The sequence below is a fragment of the Triturus cristatus genome, unplaced genomic scaffold (assembly GCF_964204655.1).
Source record: "Triturus cristatus unplaced genomic scaffold, aTriCri1.1 SCAFFOLD_292, whole genome shotgun sequence".
Taxonomy (NCBI): Eukaryota; Metazoa; Chordata; class Amphibia; order Caudata; family Salamandridae; genus Triturus; species Triturus cristatus.
In genome coordinates, this window is record NW_028188527.1 from 724385 (window position 1) to 736657 (window position 12273).

Genomic DNA, 12273 nt, shown 5'->3' on the forward strand with positions numbered 1-12273 from the left:
AGGCCTTGCAGGCCTTGTTCTGATACTGTAAAGGAGTGAAATGCACTTTACTGAGTATGCGAAGTGTTTTGTTTTCACCCCTGCAGCCAGGGGTGAAACCTGAAATCTTACCCTGCGCGGAGCTCCATAACCCTGGGTAGAAGGTGCGACTTCATCCCCTTGATGCCTAACACCTGCAAATGTCACAAGTATCAGTAAATTGGTGCCTGGAGGCTGGAAACACACCCAAGGCCTTGCAGGCCTTGTTCTGATGCTGTGAAGGAGTTAAATACACTTTACTGAGTCTGTGAAGTGTTTTGTTTTCACCCCTGCAGCCAGGGGTGAAACCTGAAATCTTACCCTGCGCGGAGCTCCATGACCCTGGGTAGAAGGCGCGACTTCATCCCCTTGAAGCCTAACAACTACAAATGTCACAAGTATCAGTAAAACTGGTGCCAGGAGGCTGGATGTAGGCCCAAGGCCTTGCAGGCCTTATTCTGATACTGTAAAGGAGTTAAATACACTTTCCTGAGTATGTGATGTGTTTTATTTTCACTCCTCCAGCCTGGGGCGAAGCCTGAAATCTTACCCTGCGTGGAGCTCCATGACCCTGGGTAGAAGGTGCGACTTCATCCCCTTGAAGCCTAACACCTGCAAATGTCACAAGTATCAGTAAAACTGGTGCCAGGAGGCTGGAAGTAGTCCCAAGGCCTTGCAGGCCTTATTCTGATACTGTAAAGCAGCTAAATACTCTTTCCTGAGTATGTGAAGTGTTTTATGTTCACACTTCCATCCAGGGGTGAACCCTGAAATCTCACCCTGCGCGGAGCTCCATAACCCTGGGTAGAAGGTGCGACTTCATCCCCATGATGCCTCACACCTGCAAATGTCACAAGTATCAGTAAATTGGTGCCTGGAGGCTGGAAACACACCCAAGACCTTGCAGGCCTTGTTTTGATGCTGTGAAGGAGTTAAATACACTTTACTGAGTCTGTGAAGTGTTTTGTTTTCACACCTGCAGCCGGGGGTGAAACCTGAAATCTTACCCTGCGCGGAGCTCCATAAACCTGGGTAGAAGGTGCGACTTCATCCCCTTGAAGCCTAACACCTGCAAATGTCACAAGTATCAGTAAAACTGGTGCCAGGAGTCTGGAAGTAGGCCCAAGGCCTTGCAGGCCTCATTCTGATACTGTAAAGGAGCTAAATACACTTTCCTGAGTATGTGAAGTGTTTTATTTTCCCACCTGCAGCCAGGGGTGAACCCTGAAATCTCACCCTGCGCGGAGCTCCATAACCCTGGGTAGAAGGTGCGACTTCATCCCCTTGAAGCCTAACCCCTGCAAATGTCACAAGTATCAGTAAACTGGTGCCAGGAGGCTGGAAGTAGGCCCAAGGCCTTGCAGGCCTTATTCTGATACTGTAAAGCACCTAATACACTTTCCTGAGTATGTGAAGTGTTTTATTTTCACACTTCCATCCAGGGGTAAACCCTGAAATCTCACCCTGCGCGGAGCTCCATAACCCTGGGTAGAAGGTGCGACTTCATCCCCTTGAAGCCTAACCCCTGCAAATGTCACAAGTATCAGTAAAACTGGTGCCAGGAGTCTGGAAGTAGGCCCAAGGCCTTGCAGGCCTCATTCTGATACTGTAAAGGAGCTAAATACACTTTCCTGAGTATGTGAAGTGTTTTATTTTCCCACCTGCAGCCAGGGGTGAACCCTGAAATCTCACCCTGCGCGGAGCTCCATGACCCTGGGTAGAAGGTGCGACTTCATCCCCTTGATGCCTAACACCTGCAAATGTCACAAGTATCAGTAAAACTGGTGCCAGGAGGCTGGAAGTAGGCCCAAGGCCTTGCATGCCTTATTCTGATACTGTAAAGCAGCTACATACACTTTCCTGAGTATGTGAAGTGTTTTATGTTCACACTTCCATCCAGGGGTAAACCCTGAAATCTCACTCTGCGCGGAGCTCCATAACCCTGGGTAGAAGGTGCGGCTTCATCCCCTTGAAGCCTAACCCCTGCAAATGTCACAAGTATCAGTAAATTGGTGCCAGGAGGCTGGAAGTAGGCCCAAGGCCTTGCAGGCCTTGTTCTGATACTGTAAAGGAGTGAAATGCACTTTACTGAGTATGCGAAGTGTTTTGTTTTCACCCCTGCAGCCAGGGGTGAAACCTGAAATCTTACCCTGCGCGGAGCTCCATAACCCTGGGTAGAAGGTGCGACTTCATCCCCTTGATGCCTAACACCTGCAAATGTCACAAGTATCAGTAAATTGGTGCCTGGAGGCTGGAAACACACCCAAGGCCTTGCAGGCCTTGTTCTGATGCTGTGAAGGAGTTAAATACACTTTACTGAGTCTGTGAAGTGTTTTGTTTTCACCCCTGCAGCCAGGGGTGAAACCTGAAATCTTACCCTGCGCGGAGCTCCATGACCCTGGTTAGAAGGCGCGACTTCATCCCCTTGAAGCCTAACAACTACGAATGTCACAAGTATCAGTAAAACTGGTGCCAGGAGGCTGGATGTAGGCCCAAGGCCTTGCAGGCCTTATTCTGATACTGTAAAGGAGTTAAATACACTTTCCTGAGTATGTGATGTGTTTTATTTTCACTCCTCCAGCCTGGGGCGAAGCCTGAAATCTTACCCTGCGTGGAGCTCCATGACCCTGGGTAGAAGGTGCGACTTCATCCCCTTGAAGCCTAACACCTGCAAATGTCACAAGTATCAGTAAAACTGGTGCCAGGAGGCTGGAAGTAGTCCCAAGGCCTTGCAGGCCTTATTCTGATACTGTAAAGCAGCTAAATACTCTTTCCTGAGTATGTGAAGTGTTTTATGTTCACACTTCCATCCAGGGGTGAACCCTGAAATCTCACCCTGCGCGGAGCTCCATAACCCTGGGTAGAAGGTGCGACTTCATCCCCATGATGCCTCACACCTGCAAATGTCACAAGTATCAGTAAATTGGTGCCTGGAGGCTGGAAACACACCCAAGACCTTGCAGGCCTTATTCTGATACTGTAAAGCAGCTAAATACACTTTCCTGAGTATGTGAAGTGTTTTATTTTCACACTTCCATCCGGGGGTAAACCCTGAAATCTCACCCTGCGCGGAGCTCCATAACCCTGGGTAGAAGGTGCGGCTTCATCCCCTTGAAGCCTAACCCCTGCAAATGTCACAAGTATCAGTAAATTGGTGCCTGGAGGCTGGAAACACACCCAAGGCCTTGCAGGCCTTGTTCTGATGCTGTGAAGGAGTTAAATACACTTTACTGAGTCTGTGAAGTGTTTTGTTTTCACCCCTGCAGCCAGGGGTGAAACCTGAAATCTTACCCTGCGCGGAGCTCCATAACCCTGGGTAGAAGGTGCGACTTCATCCCCTTGAAGCCTAACACCTTTAAATGTCACAAGTATCAGTAAAACTGGTGCCAGGAGGCTGGAAGTAGGCCCAAGGCCTTGCAGGCCTTGTTCTGATACTGTTAAGGGTTAAATAGACTGTACTGAGTATGTGAAGTGTTTTATTTTCGCACCACAGCCAGGGGTGAATCCTGAAATCTTACCCTGCGCGGAGCTCCATAACCCTGGGTAGAAGGTGCGACTTCATCCCCTTGAAGCCTAACACCTGCAAATGTCACAAGTATCAGTAAAATTGGTGCCTGGAGGCTGGAGGTAGGCCCAAGGCCTTGTTCTGATACTGTAAAGGGGTTAAATACACTTTGCTGAGTATGTGAAGTGTTGCGTTTTCACATCTCCAGCCCGGGGCGAAACTTGAAATCTTACCCTGCGCGGAGCTCCATAGCCCTGGGTAGAACGAGCTACTGTGTCCCCATAAACCTGTAAATTTCAAAATGTCATAAAAAGAACAAAACAAGCGCCTGGAGGCTAGAAATGGGCCCGAGACACTGAAGTCTTGGATCTGATAATGTAAAGGGCTTTATGTACCCTTTGAGTGAAGTATTTTTCCCACCTCCAGTCGAGGGGTAAATCCTGAAATATTACCCCAATTGGAGCACCCTGTGTAGAAAAAGTGACTTCGTCCCATTTGACCTAAAATTTTAGTATTTTTATTTTTATTTTTTATTAAACATTGTTAAAGGGGTGACTGGAGGCTACAAAATGGACCAGATACTGTGAAGGACGTTATTTCATTTTTGGGTGAAAAAAAATAAAAATATATGTATTTTATTAGGATTACGATTTTTTTTTTTTTGGGGGGCCCATCTCCAGCTGAGGGGGAAAACCTGAAATGTTACCCGAAGTGGAGCTCCATTGCCCCGGGTAGAAGTAGTGCCGTGGTCCCCTTGAACCAAAATGTCAACAAAACAATAATAAAAAAAAAAAAGCACTAAAACAGGTGCTTAGAGTCCCGAAATCGGTCACAAAAAAAATGAGGATCGCACACCCCATGGGCCTGCATGGGAACGCTCTATTTTACCGACTATTAAGCCCCCACGAAGTGGGGGCTTACAGCGCCCGAGCGAGAGACAAAAGTTAGAGGTAGCGCGGCCGTTCCGCCGCCCGGCCATCTGGTCGCGCAGCTCCGTGGGCCATCTGGTCGCGCAAATCGGCGACCAGATGGCCGGCCGCGCGGCCGCCGCCGCTAGCTCGAACCTTTGTCCCTCATTCGTGTTCTGTAAGCCCCCACTACGTGGGGGCTTAATAGTCGAGGGAAATGACCGGCCCTGGGCCGGGCCAAACTCGCCATGGGTCCCCAGTCCAGGGCTCCAGGATGGCGGGCCCCCGGGCCGGGCTATACCCGCCTTAGGTCCCAAGTACAGAGCTCCAGAATGGCGGGCCCCTGGGCCGGGCTATACCCGCCTTAGGTGGCCAGTACAGGGCTTCAGGACAGCGGGCCCCGTGGGCGGGACTAGGATGGACGCGGGGCTCCAGGAAGGTGCCCTGGCCCCAGGACAGTGCCTTGCATGGCGGTTTCGGAGAAATGCCCCCCTCACCCGACCGGCTGTGGGCCTACAAAGCAGGCCTGCCCTGCGGGATCCCTAGTGCATAGATACAGCTCTCCCATGACATCGTGGTCGGCTCTTAAAAGAGCCTTTGGGTTGGTGTTTTTTTTTCTCTTTCTTTCCGTGGGCAAGTCGAGAGTTTAACCGCCGAATCCGTAGAGGGTGCGGCCCTGGCGCTTCAGGGCGTAAACGACATCCATGGCGGTGACGGTCTTCCTCTTGGCGTGCTCGGTGTAGGTGACGGCGTCCCGGATCACATTCTCCAGGAAAACCTTCAGCACCCCGCGGGTCTCCTCGTAGATGAGGCCGGAGATGCGCTTGACCCCGCCACGGCGCGCCAGGCGGCGAATGGCCGGCTTGGTGATGCCCTGGATGTTGTCCCGGAGCACCTTGCGGTGCCTCTTGGCGCCGCCTTTGCCGAGCCCCTTCCCTCCTTTGCCGCGTCCAGACATGTTGTCCTGTCGGTACTGTGACTGAGCAGAAATGAGGAAACAGCCAGCGACGGCTGCTTATATGGAGGAGCTGCGGCGGACCGGCTAGGGCGCTCCAAGCGGCCCACGTGACTCAACGGAAGGCGAGGGGGAGCCCGCCCCTGGACCGCCCTCTGCAGGGAGCGGGGGGCTGGAGCGGCCGTTGCCGTTTGAAAAAGAGCGCGCTCCCAGCCGCCTCTTTGTCGTGGGCTCAGCAGCTGCCGCCGGGGCACGGATCACAGTCAAGCACACACACACGCCTCCCTTCCCGGCCCCCACTCATCACCGCGGCCCGCCTAACCCTGGCGCTCGGTGCCCGCTCCCACTATGAACAGCAGGCTCTGAAATGTTTTAATGGAGCCAACACATTAACGGCCTCACCGGCACCACCCCGCTGTGTGCGGCCGCCCGCAACCCCGTAACACTGTCCACAGGTCAGGCCCGGTCGTGGCAAGTCTGTAAACTGCCCCTATAAACACGTATTTATTTATTTTTACAAAAAGATTATTCTCGTCGGCCTCAAGCTCGGTTTTGGGACGGGGGCAGCATTTATGTGTCCGTCCGAGGGCTTGGGCATCCCTCCTATGTAGCGACGGTGCGGGCGCTGCCGCGACTATGAAGCCTGCCAGAGTAACACCTTGGCACGGATACGCTCTTTGATGGAGTCTGTGGTTGGCCCTGAAAAGAGCCTTTGTGTTTAGGGTGTGTTTCCACGGTGGTCTGCGGGCCTTTACTTGCTTGCTTTGCCCCCTGCCTTGTGGCTCTCGGTTTTCTTGGGCAGCAGCACGGCCTGGATGTTGGGCAGGACTCCTCCCTGGGCGATGGTGACTCGGCCCAGCAGCTTATTCAGCTCCTCGTCGTTGCGGATGGCCAGCTGGAGGTGTCTGGGGATGATGCGGGTCTTCTTGTTGTCACGGGCAGCGTTGCCGGCCAGCTCCAGGATCTCAGCGGTCAGGTACTCCAGGACTGCAGCCAAATAGACGGGGGCACCGGCGCCCACCCTCTCGGCGTAGCTTCCCTTCCGGAGTAACCTGTGCACACGGCCCACGGGGAACTGGAGCCCGGCTCTGGAAGAGCGTGTCTTGGCCTTAGCGCGGGCCTTTCCTCCTTGCTTTCCGCGTCCAGACATGGCGATCGATGCAGGGGCTCACTCACACAACAGAGAGATTAGTACTGCTGTTCGGCTCGACTCCGGCGATATAAAGACTTCGGGTGCGTCTGATTGGTTGACAGCTAGGCGCTGATAGTACTTCTCATTGGAGGGAGGAGGGCTTCTGTTTCACCAATCAGAGACCCAGAACCGCAGTACACTAGGAGGTGGGGGGCTTGCCTTTGCCTGCCAATGAGAAGGGAGAGCAGAGAAGCAGCTACTTTACACGCCCAGCCTATAAATACAAGTGCCGGGCTCGCCTGGCCTTATTTCTCTCGGCTCCACAGGAAGCGGTGCAGATTGTCGACCATGCCTGAACCAGCCAAGTCCGCGCCGGCTCCCAAGAAGGGCTCCAAGAAAGCGCTCTCCAAGCCGCCCAAGAAGGACGGGAAGAAGCGCAAGAGGAGCAGGAAGGAAAGCTATGCAATCTACATTTACAAAGTGATGAAGCAGGTGCACCCGGACACCGGCATCTCCTCTAAGGCCATGGGCATCATGAACTCCTTCGTGAACGACATCTTCGAGCGCATCGCCGGGGAGGCTTCCCGCCTGGCCCACTACAACTCGCGGCGCACCATCACCTCCCGGGAGATCCAGACCGCAGTGCGTCTGCTGCTGCCCGGAGAGCTGGCCAAGCACGCCGTGTCGGAGGGCACCAAGGCCGTCACCAAGTACACCAGCGCCAAGTAAGGCTTCGAGGCGCATCCCCAACTAACACAACGGCTCTTTTAAGGGCCAACCACGTCCTCCCCTAAGAGCTAATGTGCTTCTATTATGACCGGAGAAATAAGTGTTTTAAAAGGTAATGTTGAGCGCACAAGACCCGCTCTCACGGGTCTTGCTGCAGACCGAGGGACGATGGAGCAGGCAACCCGTTTTTAATAAACATGTTTATATGAATGAGCCCTCTCTTTGGGACCAAGTCTCACGTAAGCACTGTAATGTAACGATGACGTTAAATGAGCGAGGGACGATGGAGCAGGCAACCCGTTTTGCCTGTTTAAATAAACCTGTTTATATGAATGAGCCCTCTCTTTGGTACCAAGTGTCACATAAGCACTGTAATGTAACGATGACGTTAAATGAGCCCACGGGCTTATTGTTTTCGGCGACCAGTTTTAGTGTGTGCGGGTGTCACGTTGTGTTTGTACTTTAAGACCAAGGGCAACGGCAATAATCCGCCCCTGGGCAAGCGCTCCCGAAATCGGACACATGAACCCGATGTACCGGGAGCACAGATGCCCCACAGCGCTGGCTTGTGACCAGCGGATCCCAACACAACCCTCCACCCAAACAAAGCTCTTTATTAAACGATGGACACATTGAAGATGCGATTGTGCACTGTGAACACGGAGTGCTCTGGTCACCCAGTGCCGGTATAAGTTACCCAGTACTCGTGGTACTCTCAGCCAGCCCACCCACCCTAACCTGTAGAACATGCCATGGCAGATAAGAGAAGCTCGTATGTGACAGGGTGGTGGCCCTTAAAAGAGCCGTTGTGGTGGTTGTTCGGGTCGGCGTGTCTCCTTAGGCCCTCTCGCCTCGGATACGACGGGCCAGCTGGATGTCCTTGGGCATGATGGTCACCCTCTTGGCGTGGATGGCGCACAGGTTGGTGTCCTCGAAGAGCCCCACCAGGTAGGCCTCGCTGGCCTCTTGCAGGGCCATGACGGCGGAGCTCTGGAAGCGCAGGTCGGTCTTGAAGTCCTGGGCGATCTCCCTCACCAAGCGCTGGAAGGGCAGCTTGCGGATGAGGAGCTCGGTGGACTTCTGGTAGCGGCGGATCTCGCGGAGAGCCACAGTGCCGGGTCGGTAGCGGTGAGGCTTCTTGACGCCGCCGGTGGCAGGCGCGCTCTTGCGGGCAGCCTTGGTGGCCAGCTGCTTGCGAGGCGCTTTGCCGCCGGTGGACTTGCGGGCTGTCTGCTTGGTGCGGGCCATGGCGGGAGCGGTCTCTCTCAGCGACAAGCGAGGAAGAATGGAGTTCAAGCAGGCAAGAGCCCTATTTATGCACTCGAAGACGGAGGGCTGCTCTGGTTGGCTGAAGCGACCGCCCCACGTTTGAAAATAGCCCGCGGTGTGCAATGATTGGCCAATGAACCGGAGGCTGCAGCCTGTCTCTCCAATGAGCTGTGGAGAAAAAGACACCCTCCGATTGGATGATGTACGTTGGAGCCGTAGCCCGCGCTTGGGTCAGCCTTTGTCTCCGTGTCCATCCATAGTCACACGAACCACTCGCCCCCGGTCAACTGGGCGAGGAGCCCAGGATTTTATAAGTGTACTGCCCTTGGTCACCCTGGAACACGCCGCCGTTAACTGCGCTCGATTTCACGTTCACAATCGTCTGCTTTATGCAGACACCACTTCGAATCTGCCCGGATACAGTGAAAGCACCAAGGCACACGTTATTTCACATTTATTATAAACGGAGGTCTAATAAACTCCCAGACCCCCTTCTTTATTTGGTACACAGATTTCAATCCACGCAGCACCAAAAGAGCCGTTTACATGACCAAGATCACACACGGCACTCGCGTGCGGAAAGGTGCGCTATGGATTTACTGTGCCGTTTATTATTATAGAGAAGTGTGCACGCGGGGTGCAAGGGTGGGGACGAACAAGCTCTCTTCTGGACCGGGTGGATGGCTCTTAAAAGAGCCGTTGTGTTTGCAGTGTCTTGGTGCAAGCCCTTACTTCTTCTTGGGCGCTGCCTTCTTGGGCTTGGCTGCTTTGGGCTTGGCTGCCTTGGGTTTGACTACCTTGGCAGGGCTTTTCTTGGCCACTTTGGGCTTCGCCGCCTTGGCTTTCGCTGGGCTCTTGGCAGCCTTCTTGGCGGGGGCAGCCTTGGGCTTCTTGGGGCTCTTTGCTGCCGCAGGCTTCTTGACCTTCTTCGGGCTCTTCTTGACCCCCGCGGGAGCCTTTTTGGGCTTCTTGGCGGCAGGGGCAGCTTTCTTGGCCGCTGGTTTCTTGGTCTTGGCGGCCGCCTTCTTGGCCGCCTTCTTGCCCTCCAGCTGCTTCTTGTTCACCTTGAAGGATCCGGAGGCCCCGGTGCCCTTCAGCTGGGCCAGGGCGCCTTTGCTGACCAGGCTCTTGAGGGAGGCCTTGACCCGGCTCTTGTTCTTGTCCACATCGTAGCCCTCGGCGACCAGCCCCTTCTTCATGGCCGACAGGGAGACTCCCTTCCTCTCGGCAGAGGCGGTCACCACCTTCAGGATCAGATCGGCCACGCTGGGGCCGGAAGGCTTCTTGGCCTTGGAGGCCCCCGCTGTCTTCTTCTGCTGCTTTTTCTTGGGGGCGACCTCAGCGGGAGGCGCCGCGGCGGCTGGAGCGGTTTCGGCCATTGTAATGCGAGTCTCGGCGCGGGCGCTGTCACTGAACAGAAATGTCCCTCCCAAACCCGAGCCCCGTGAATATATACAGGGAGGAGCCGGCCTCTGATTGGTCCCGAGCAGACAGGGCTGTGCGAGGCACACTCGGCTCTTTGCTCCCAGCTGACTTTTGTGTTTCCTACCTTCGGATTATCCACGTTTTAAAACACAATCAGTTAAACACGCGCTTCCACGCATACATGACCAGGAGCCCAGCTTCGGCCCTCTCCCGGGCCTGCCCCCGTTTCGGATCCACCCCTCATCCCTGGCTTGTGATCCGCGGGGAGACTCGGCGCTCCCCCGACGGCGGGCGCCTCCATGCCTGAAATCCCGGGCTCCGGACCCCTTTTCCCCGGTCCTCTCTCGACTCCTGCGGCCGGGAGAGGCGGCCCGCGGGAGGGAGGGGGCTCCTGCAGGGAGCGGGCCCTGTGGCGTCACAGTGGGGCTGCGGGGGCCGCGGGGAGCGCGTTCTGGAACGGGCCGAAGTAACACAGGGCTCCGCCGGCCGAGCGCGGGGTGGAAACAATGCCAGGGAGCCCCTGGCACGGGGGCCAGGGGGCCCTCCCCGCGCGCCTGCACCCTCGGCTGTGGCACCCTCGGCTCGGGGCTTACAAGCAGCGGGGCACGGCCCTGGCTCCAGCCTCGCACGCATCACCAGGCGGCCGTGTGCTGGCAGCTTCACATGCAGGCAGAGAGCATTCACTGCCGAGCGCCGAGCCAGAGGAGGCGGGTGCAGACTCAATACAATAAATACACAGTGACACAATGAAGGAAGGCGGCCGAGTTAGGCCTACATGTTTTAAGACACCCCAAGTGAGAGCAGAGGGTGTGAATGCACCTGAAATGGTGACCCCAGTACCGGCATGGAGGCACTCTGCTGAGCTGATTTTTACAGCTGGAGCTAGGTGTACCTCTGAGGTGACATCTGTAGACAGAGTGAGTTACTGTATGTCAGACGCTGAGCCTATGACCGGGGAGGCCCACTGCGGAACTGAATAGTACAGTACAGAGTGAGGCCTGTGACTACCACTGTTCTACTGAGCCCTATCGCTGGAGTGGGGACCACTCCTGAATCCAATGGTATGTCACGAGGGAGACCTGAGACCAGAAATCATATTCTGCGCACTGTAGCCTGATCGAGGCCTGCTGCTAATTTGGATGGAGGTAGGGGAAGAAAACAAAACACTTCACAAAGTCCAGAACGCACATGAACACCATTCACAGTATCAGATCTTAGCCTTCAGGATCTCCGGCCCATCCCTAGCTTCCAGGTACATGTTTTAGTAATATTTGTGACATTTGGAGGTTTACAGCTTCAAGGGGATGAAGTCGCACCTTCTACCCAGGGTTATGGAGCTCCGCGCAGGGTGAGATTTCAGGGTTCACCCCTGGCTGGAGGTGTGAAAACAAAACAATCCACATAGTCACACCTCCAGCCAGGGGTGAACCCTGAAATCTCACCCTGCGCATAGCTCCATAACCCTGGGTAGAAGGTGCAACTACGTCCCCTTGAAGCTTATCTCCTCCAAAGGTCACAAAGTATCAGTAAAACTGGTGCCTGGAGGCTAGAAACACACCCAAGGCCATGCAGGTCTTGTTCTGATACTGTAACGGAGTTCACACCTCCAAACCTGAAATCGTACCCTGCGCGGAGCTCCATGACCCTGGGTACAAGGTGCGACTTCATCCCCTTGAAGCCTAACACCTTAAAATGTCACAAAGTATCAGTAATACTGGTGCCTGGAGGCTGGAAGTAGGCCCAAGGCCTTGCAGGCCTTATTCTGATACTGTAAAGGAGTTAAATACACTTTCCTGAGTATGTGAAGTGTTTTATTTTCACTCCTCCAGCCTGGGGTGAAGCCTGAAATCTTACCCTGCGCGGAGCTCCATGACACTGGGTACAAGGTGTGACTTCATCCCCTTGAAGCTTAACACCTTAAAATGTCACAAAGTATCAGTAATACTGGTGCCTGGAGGCTGGAAGTAGGCCCAAGGCCTTGCAGGCCTTATTCTGATACGGTAAAGGAGTTAATTACACTTTCCGGAGTATGTGAAGTGTTTTATTGTCACACCTCAAGCCTGGGGTGAACCCTGAAATCTCACCCTGCGCGGAGCTCCATGACCCTGGGTAGAAGGTGCAACTTCATCCCCTTGAAGCCTAACACCTGCAAATGTCACAAGTATCAGTAAAACTGGTGCCAGGAGGCTCGAAGTAGGCCCAAGGACTTGCAGGCCTTATTCTGATACTGTAAAGGAGATAAATACACTTTCCTGAGTATGTGAAGTGTTTTATTTTCACTCCTCCAGCCTGGGGTAAACCCTGAAATCTCACTCTGCGCGGAGCTCCATAA

The 12273-nt window shown here is 54.4% G+C and overlaps 3 protein-coding genes across 3 annotated transcripts; all 3 read right to left on the reverse strand.

The window, feature by feature from the left end:
* Positions 1-4680: 4680 nt before the first annotated feature.
* LOC146768963 (histone H4) lies at positions 4681-5430 on the reverse strand. The gene has a single exon (XM_085640606.1). It carries the CDS (start codon positions 5387-5389, stop codon positions 5078-5080), a length of 312 nt encoding a protein of 103 aa, XP_085496732.1. The 5' UTR covers positions 5390-5430; the 3' UTR covers positions 4681-5077.
* Positions 5431-6137: 707 nt separating this feature from the next.
* On the reverse strand, positions 6138-6536 carry LOC146768964 (histone H2A type 2-C-like). The gene has a single exon (XM_085640633.1). It carries the CDS (start codon positions 6534-6536, stop codon positions 6138-6140), a length of 399 nt encoding a protein of 132 aa, XP_085496759.1.
* A 1519-nt stretch (positions 6537-8055) lies between these two features.
* Positions 8056-9592, reverse strand: LOC146768965 (histone H3). Its single transcript, XM_085640607.1, has one exon. It carries the CDS (start codon positions 8493-8495, stop codon positions 8085-8087), a length of 411 nt encoding a protein of 136 aa, XP_085496733.1. The 5' UTR covers positions 8496-9592; the 3' UTR covers positions 8056-8084.
* Between the last annotated feature and the right edge of the window lie 2681 nt (positions 9593-12273).

Bases quoted from the DNA above. Each gene is read 5' to 3' on its own strand.
- LOC146768963 (XM_085640606.1), bottom strand. From the start codon at position 5,389: ATGTCTGGACGCGGCAAAGGAGGGAAGGGGCTCGGCAAAGGCGGCGCC.
- LOC146768964 (XM_085640633.1), bottom strand. From the start codon at position 6,536: ATGTCTGGACGCGGAAAGCAAGGAGGAAAGGCCCGCGCTAAGGCCAAG.
- LOC146768965 (XM_085640607.1), bottom strand. From the start codon at position 8,495: ATGGCCCGCACCAAGCAGACAGCCCGCAAGTCCACCGGCGGCAAAGCG.